Source organism: Vanellus vanellus (assembly GCF_965231255.1).
Source record: "Vanellus vanellus genome assembly, chromosome: 13".
NCBI classification, from domain to species: domain Eukaryota; kingdom Metazoa; phylum Chordata; class Aves; order Charadriiformes; family Charadriidae; genus Vanellus; species Vanellus vanellus.
In genome coordinates this window covers 5,515,956-5,524,452 of record NC_138918.1, presented here as the reverse complement: position 1 = coordinate 5,524,452, position 8,497 = coordinate 5,515,956, and the positions used below count along the sequence as shown (strand labels likewise).

Genomic DNA, 8,497 nt, shown 5'->3' with positions numbered 1-8,497 from the left:
CTTTTATGTCTTGTCCAGTGTAAGTGGAGAGAGACTTTGGGCTGGGAGTGTGGAGGCAAAGAGGGGAAAAAGAAGGTCTGCAGGAAACCCGACTGCACTAGTTCCACCATTCACAGAACAAATTTTGTATCTTCATAACCTGCTGATGGCCTGATGCGCCCAGTCAGAAAACTGGCACTTTGTCTGGAGTCCATAAATATAAGGACTAAATAACAATTGAGAAATACCCTGAAGGCTTACAGATGGACTAGCTCCAAGTACTAAGTCCCACACCACAATCTTCGTGCGTGAGAACCCAGATTTGGGGTTGGGGCGTAGGGGTGCAGGGTGCCTGCCAGCCTGCCTCGCTCGGGCAGGCAAAGTGCGCCATAACACTCCTCTCTCCCTCATACATTGTCCGAGTTCATCAGTGAAATATGAGAATAGCTTGCACTTTATGATTGGCTAACAACATTTAGATTTGGGCTTATTTTCTGCAAAATATTGCTGCACTGGAAAGAGGAGTGTGAACTGCAGAGCACTGACTAGTCCAGAGGACATCTCGCGTGGCTGTTGTGAAATGGGGCTGATCTGCTCCACTCTTAGGGTGCGCAGTAAATGTCCCCCCAGGTGCCTGTGCGGTCCGCAGGCTCCAAAAATCATGAACTGGTGTCATTGCAGTACAAAAGGAGCACGTGAGTTCTAATTTAGAAGCCAAGATGCAGATGTTCATGCCTGAACCTCAGATTTTTGTGGAAAGAACTCTGGCCCTCATCAAGCCAGATGTCATTGATAAGGAAGAAGAAATCGAGGATCACATTCTCCGATCGGGATTCCTCATCGTTCAGGTAATGGGCTGCACTCCCGAGAAAATAACCGCAGTTTGTAAATCAGAATAGTATTTACCTTAAGTTTCAGCAGTCAAGCCAGTAACTAAAAGCTAGTGCGTCCACAAATCAATTTCTATTTCTCATATGTCATCACCCACCGCTGCCAGATTGTGTAGGGACACGTTTGGTTGGTGCACGGGGTGGAACAGACCAGACCGACTCCTTTGCGGGAGAACGCGGACGTTGTGCCACCGCGGGGTTGGGCAGACGCGCACCGGGCGGGTTAACTCCCCGCGGCCGCGCTGCGGCCTCCGCTGGGGGGCGCTGTGCCCTCGCGCCTGCCACCGCCGCCGGGGCGCGGCCCGGCCTCCCCCTCCCGGGAAATGTAATAATTTTTCTTATTCTTGTAAACGCCCCCTTTTCACATTTGCTCTTTTGCGTTTTCCTCCCTTACCTTTTTGGTTGTTTTATTTATGCAAAATGTATCAGAAGATGAGACAGGTTTTTGTTGTTTTTTTCTTTGTGTGTGTGGTTTTTGTTTTTTTTTTTTAATAACAGGACTTTATCGTGCCTTATGGAATCATAGAATCGTTTTGGTTGGAAGAGACCTTTAGCATCAAGTCCAACCATTAACCCAACGCTGCCAAGTTACCACTAAACCATGTCCCTCAGCACCACATCTGCACGCCTGTTAAATATCTCCAGGGATGGTGATTCCACCACCTCCCTGAGCAGCCTGTTCCAATGTTTGATAACCCTTTTGGTGAAGAAATTTTTCCTAATATCCGATCTCAAGTTGTGCCTCTCCTGGCACAACTTGAGGCCATTTCTTCTTGTCCTATTGACTGTTCCTTGGGAGGAGGGACCAACCCCCCCTCACTACAGCCTCCTTTCAAGGAGATGTAGAGAGCGATAAGGTCTCCCCTCAGCCTCCTTTTCTCCAGGCTGAACAACACCAGTTGCTTCAGCTGCTCCTCATGAGACTTGTGCTCCAGCTTCATTGCCCTTCTCTGAACACACTCCAGAACCTCAATGGTCCCTCCTGTAGTGAGGGCCCCAAAACTGAACATCTTCTGATGTCTCCAGTGACTTTTGGTACCAAAATTATTAGGAATCTGGATTTGTGGTACTCTTGTGTTGCGTAAGTTTAGGCTCAAAGAATGCATTTAAAAAAAAAAAATTCTTCTTTTTTCTTGACTGCCCTGTGCCTTCTGATAACCTCCCAAACTTGTCCTAATCATGGCCACCTGCAGGCTAGGCAGCTATTGTGAGAATCATAAAGCATGAATACTGAATGAAAAATAGAATAATTGCATAATTAACGGTGTGGGCTGAAGAGAAAACTGTTTAAAAGTAGAACATTAAGCTGGAGCAGCTGAGTAATTAAATCCTGCCCTTGTAATGCTCTTCACCTTTTCTGTGCAGTGCCCTGACTGTACTTTAAGTCATCCAGCAGTTATAAAATGCTGTAGTTTGCCTAGGCTAAGGTCGCATCTTACTCAAATGGCCTGTTTGGCTGCTTAATTAACTTGGAAAACTCTTGCTCTTTGTTACTCTGTATCTCAAAGAGGATCATATCTGGACTAATCAGATTAGGCTTGGAAGTTACTCTGTTTCTGTTCTGCACTTGAAGATTTGGCCACATCACAGGTCTGTATCCTACCTGAGATAGCAAGCTATGTCACAGTGTGACCTGGACAGGCTGGAGAGTTGGGCGGAGAGGAACCTAATGAAATTCAACAAGGGTAAATGTAGGGTACTACATCTGGGGAGGAATAACCCCACGCATCAGTACAGGTTGGGGGCTGACCTCCTGGAGAGCAGCTCTGTGGAAAGGGACCTGGGAGTCCTGGGGGACAACAGGATGACCATGAGCCAGCAATGTGCCCTGGTGGCCAAGAGGGCCAATGGCATCCTGGGGTGCATCAAGAAGAGTGTGGCCAGCAGGTCGAGGGAGGTCATCCTCCCCCTCTACCCTGCCCTGGTGAGGCCACATCTGAAGTACTGCATCCAGTTCTGGGCTCCCCAGTTCAAGAAAGACAGGGATCTGCTGGAGAGGGTCCAGCAAAGGGCTACGAAGATGATTAGGGGATTAGAACATCTTTCATATGAGGAAAGGCTGAGGAACTCGGGTCTCTTTAGTCTAGAGAAAAGAAGAATGAGGGGGGATCTTATTAATGCTTTCAAATACTTAAAGGGAGGATGCCAGAGGGATGGGAGGAGTCTTTTTTCAGTGGTGCCCATTGATAGGATGAGGGGTAATGGGCACAAGCTTGAACATAGGAAGTTCCATCTTAACATGAGGAGGAACTTCTTCACTTTGAGGGTAGTGGAGCACTGGAACAGGCTGTCCAGAGAGGTTGTGGAGTCTCCCACTCTGGAGACATTCAAAACCTGCCTGGACACTGTCCTGTGCAACCTGTTGTAGGTGACCCTGCTCTGGCAAGGGGGTTGGACTAGATGATCTCCAGAGGTCCCTTCCAACCCTGACTATTCTGTGATTCTGTGATTTGGCAAGCTTTTTCATTCCTTTTTTTTTTTTTTTTCTTTTTCTTTAATACGTTATAGAAACGGAAGCTCCAGTTAAGCCCAGAGCAATGTAGCAACTTTTATGCAGACCAATATGGAAAAGTGTTTTTTCCCAATTTAACAGCCTATATGAGTTCTGGACCTTTAGTTGCTATGGTTCTTGCCAGACATTGTGCAGTCTCATACTGGAAGGAATTGCTTGGACCATCAAACAGCATAAGAGCTAAGAGAACGCACCCTCACAGGTAACTCACTGATTGGTCTTGGTGAACTCAGTAGGATTTTGTCTTTCTCTTAATGAGACCAGAATTTCTCACGTGTGTTTTTTAGTATGTAAAGTTCACCCATTTTATGAAGAATGCTCAGTGCATGAACATAAATTTTAGATAGCTACATATTTATTTTTAAAACAAAATCAAGCCAATGCTTTGTTAATTAGTCCATATATATTGCGTTTATATGCTCTCAGACTGTAGAGACTTGGAAGGGGTTTGCAGTTGCCTACCAAGCAGATTTTTCTCTTGTTTTTAGCTTAAGAGCAATCTATGGGACTGATGATCTCAGGAATGCACTTCACGGCAGTCTCAACATTTACACAGCAGAAAGAGAAATTCGATTCATGTTTCCAGAAGGTAAAATGGTGCAGATAATACATTGCTGATCTTCAGGAGGATAGTGTTCTTCCCTGTTATTACTTGTCTCTGTCCAGACGCTAGATACAATTGTATTTGGAAGAGGGTTTCTTTGCTTTATGAGAATGTGAGTCTCTTTATGCATAAGCTTATATTTTCTGCTATGAAAGGCATACCAAAATATATCTGAAAAGCCATTATAGTTACAGCGATTGCTTCTACTTTTCAAACTCTATGTCTAGGAATTGGAGCAGACAAAGCTGGTAAATGAGAGGAAATGGGAAACTATTACACTCCAGAATGTCTTTCTGGCACTGTCAGCCTCTGGGACTCCTGTTGGCTTGAGAAGACTGACTCTTCTTGAGCTCAGGCTGAGTAATTCCTGTTCAGCAGCAGCTGGATGTTCACATGATAGTGCAATCACGAAGTTAAGTGCCAGAGAAATGGGCCATAGAACCTGGAAAAGCTGGGAGAGCATCTCTTGTTTGTAATGTAACAGTTGAAAGATGACTTGGCTCTTGGACAGAAAGGTGTAAGGGAAACTGCTAGAAAAAAAACTTGTCTGTTTCTGCTAACTGTATCAGGTAGTTTAATAAAAGCTGTTGCACTTCCCTACAAACTTTACCCACTATGAACCATGTCTCTTCTCCTCACCCTAATGATAAAGCTGGACTTAAGATGAGGGTCTTCAGAAACCAACTTCACACTGCAAGAAAGAAGTACTAAAGATGGGATATATTGTTTCTCTCCTGCCCCCAATGCATCTTCAGGGACACAGGTTTTCCCCAGATAATCTGATTTCCTCCCTTTCATAATTGTCTATAATTAGTAAGATGACCTCAGGGATATTGTAAAGGGGTTCAGGTAGTTTCTTTGCAATATGTTGTGGGATGAGCTAGAAAAAACATTATGTATTATTAAGGAAAACAGAACCTCGTATATAAACAACCTTTGAAAGAATGCCTTTTTTAATCACACTACAAGCTGCTTTCCAACACCTGTGGTTACTCTTTACAGTGATCTTGGAGCCAATTCCAGCTGGACAAAGAGCTAGGGATTACTTGAACCTTTATGTAAAGCCAACATTACTAGCTGGGCTCACTGCACTGTGCAAAGAGAAGCCGGCAGATCCAATGGTATGTACAGCATACCTGTGTTGTGTTGTATGTTCTGTGACATGTATAGTTTGTATTAGAAAAGTCCCTGTATATAGGAAGCTGCTCCTTTGTTAGAGCACTGTGCTGTTTTAGCTACCTGCTAATGAGTTAATCAAATAACATTTGCCTTTCAAGAAGTTGATTGGTTTGTTAACAGATGAAATGAGGGCCAAGACTAAATTAAATCAGCTGTGATGAAATGACAAGTTTTTTTAGGTGGCTTCTATAATGCTCTTTCTAACACATGACTGGAAAGGTAAATGGGTACTATCACATGATGTCTCTCACACAATAGATGCTAAGTGAGATCAGATACTAATCACAACGGTTGTAGTTACACAGTTGAGTAAAATACTGTAGAGTTCTTAGCAAGGCTGTCTGTATTTTGTCATTGTTATTTTTGTTTAAATTAATATTATCAATCCTTCTTTGGGATAAACTATTATTTTTACTATACAGCATTGATTAGCACTTACTTCTGTTGCTCCACAGTTCACCAGGGAAATTAATTGTTATTCTTTTTAGTGAAATTTATCTTGGGTAGTCAAGCTGACCTATGGAAAATTCTTCTGTCTTCTTGTGACCCCTTTCTAGTTATCAAGCTGATGCATCTTGCCTTCCTGTCACATATTATTCCTTTTAACCACGGGTGTCATTCAAATTACGGTTCCCAGTGGAAAGACTAGAGTTAATTGCCTGTTAAGATTTTTTTTTTTTTGGTGGTGGTGTTTTGTTTTTTTTCAGTTCCTAAACAAAATTAGCTTTCTTTCACCTGGAAAAATGTGGTAAACGTTTTTTGTATTCTTAAAGTTCAAGTCGTTCACACTAGTACTTCTTTAAGAATGCAGATAATTAATCAGCATGACAACTTACTGGCACTTGTGGTGGATTCTACATCATTATCACGTTTTAATCAACATTGCGTTTTTCTGAAAGATACACCCCTGCATTATTTTTCAGGCTTTTTTTCTGAAATGTTTCTATGATCTATGCGGTATACATGGGGTCAGATTAAATGTACTGTGATTGTTCCAGCTTTATAACCCGTCCACTTTATCTGTATGTCTGGCACTGTTACCATAGAAATTGAGAAAACAGTTAGGAAGAAGTCTTTTCATCCACCCCTTTGCCCAAAGGCCAGGCCAATTGTATCTAACCATTCCTAACAAATGTTTGTCTGGCCTCTTTAGCACTCCAAATGATGGAGAATCTACAGTCTCCCTAGGCAATCTGTTTCAGTGCTTACTTATACATAGTTGAAAAGCTTTCACTAAAAGTTAGTCTAAATCTCCTGTGCTCCAATTTTTAGCCCGCTACCTCCCTACCCCCCCTTTTTACTATCCCCAGAGGACACTGGAGACAATGTAATATCTCATTTTATTTGCAGCAAGCTATTGCATATTTGAATAGCGTTACCATCTCTTTTCCCTTTAGTCATTTCTTTGCTGTATTAAAAACTGATTTTTTTTCTTCTGACCTTTTAAGTCACATTTCTCTAATTCATTGTTTGGTTTTGCTTCCAATTAACCTCTGCATTCCGAGCATAATTTTCTAGGCAGTTATGTGGTAACTAATAGTAACTTTGAGACCATGCTTTGCTTCCTTTCTTGCTTGGAAGAAAGCTATATGAAACAGTGTCAATAGCTTTACTAAAATGAAAGCGTAATATTTGCTCCTTCTTCCTTGTCCATAATGTCTGTGACCTTGTAACAGAAGGAAAATAATGTTGATTTGCTCCAACTTTTTTTCAGAAATATATGTTGGGTACTGCACTGCTTTTCAGTTTGTTATCTGTTAGGTGACTTACAAGGAGATTGATGGAATTTCGTTTTTTTTTTGTTTTTTCTAGTAGCCTTCCAGGAACTGAAAAATTGAAGTTGGGGTGATTTGGCTCCTCTTTTTTTTTTTTCCTTTTCCTTTCTGAAGATGGCATCAGAAACTATTTGTCCACTCAGAAATACTTGCTAGCAGCACAGAGGTTGTCTCAGTCAATTCCCTAAGTAACACAGGATAAATTTAATCAGGCTCAAATGATTTAAACTTTTCTAATTACACAAATAGTCTTTCTAAGGGCTTTTGTGTTTTGGGATTATTTTTTGTTTGTTTGTTTGTTTGTTTTCCATTTCTGTCTTGAGTTCTTACTGTTCTGCTATTGCTGACTAACCTGTGAGGATTGTCATAACACTCTACTTGTTGTCTCTTTCTTTGTGAACCAATCTTTTTGCACCTGGTAGTAAAAGGAGAGTATTGCTTACCTTACTGGTCTACTATTCTATCAATTGTTTCACTTCACAGTATGGTATGAAGCTTGCTGTACTTAGCATTCCAGAAAATAATCGTCAACAGCCTTGTGAAGTAAATAAGGATGTGTTAAAAACTTCTCTTTACAATTGGAAAAATCGAGGGAAAGGGTTAATTTGCCTAAGGCCAGGACCAACCATTGGCAGATGAAGTTAGGACTCACAGCATTCCTACCCCGCACGTTCTTATTTAAGTACAATTTGCTGGAAAACTTATGAGTTTCAAAAAGTAACCATGTTTTGGTTTTAAGTTTTAGGCACTATAAGGTGATTTCAGTGCAGAAGACCGGCACTTTTAATGAATGATTACTAGATACCTGTATGATATCTTGTATGATTACAAGTATCTGTAAGTGTTGTCAGGAGTAATATTTCATTTAGTAGTTTCATGCATATTGTACAGCCTCATTCCAAAACAGTTGTCTGGATTGTTAAAGTATGGCTCAAATATTCTTATACATATGCAATGATAGACATTGTCCAGAAAAGTTGTCTTCTAAAGGTCAGTGTGAATTGTTCAAAAGCAATACAATCTGTGAGGATGTAAAATCGCAATTTTAAAATCGCAATATAATCTGTGAGGATGTAAAATATTTTGAAAAAACACATTACTTGTATTTTTTTCTGAAAGGTCTTCATTTCGCAGCACAGTAGGAGGGTGTCTGTATCAGAGGTTTCAAATGATGCTTTTAATATTCTCCCATACTCTTAATAGAGAACAACAGAAAACTGAAGATGATGTTTGTGGGATGTTTTTTGTTCTGCAGACTTGGCTTGCTGACTGGTTGATTGAACACAATCCAAATAAACCTAGGCTACAACATCACATCACTGAGGAAGAGCACCAGGGGTGAGAGCTCAGTGGAAACGATCTCAAGCATTCCAAGTTACAGATATATATTATCACTTTCAGTGTATCCCTTGGCTATGTATTCAATAGTATCTGAAGTAAATGTTATATAAATGTCATAACTGCCTGTGTCTTCATGGGATACCTAACCTTACACTTTACCAGGATTTAATCTAGTAGATTTCTATTGACATAGTGAATGTAGAATTACATGATAAAT

General features: G+C 41.1%; 1 protein-coding gene across 1 annotated transcript; it reads left to right on the top strand.

The window, feature by feature from the left end:
• Window positions 1-686: 686 nt before the first annotated feature.
• NME5 (NME/NM23 family member 5) lies at window positions 687-8,281 on the top strand (the record flags this gene model as incomplete). Its single annotated transcript, XM_082490007.1, has 5 exons — window positions 687-827; window positions 3,378-3,583; window positions 3,870-3,970; window positions 4,988-5,106; window positions 8,195-8,281. The coding sequence occupies exons 1-5, from the start codon at window positions 699-701 to the stop codon at window positions 8,279-8,281; spliced, it is 642 nt and encodes a 213-aa protein (XP_082346133.1). The 5' UTR covers window positions 687-698.
• Between the last annotated feature and the right edge of the window lie 216 nt (window positions 8,282-8,497).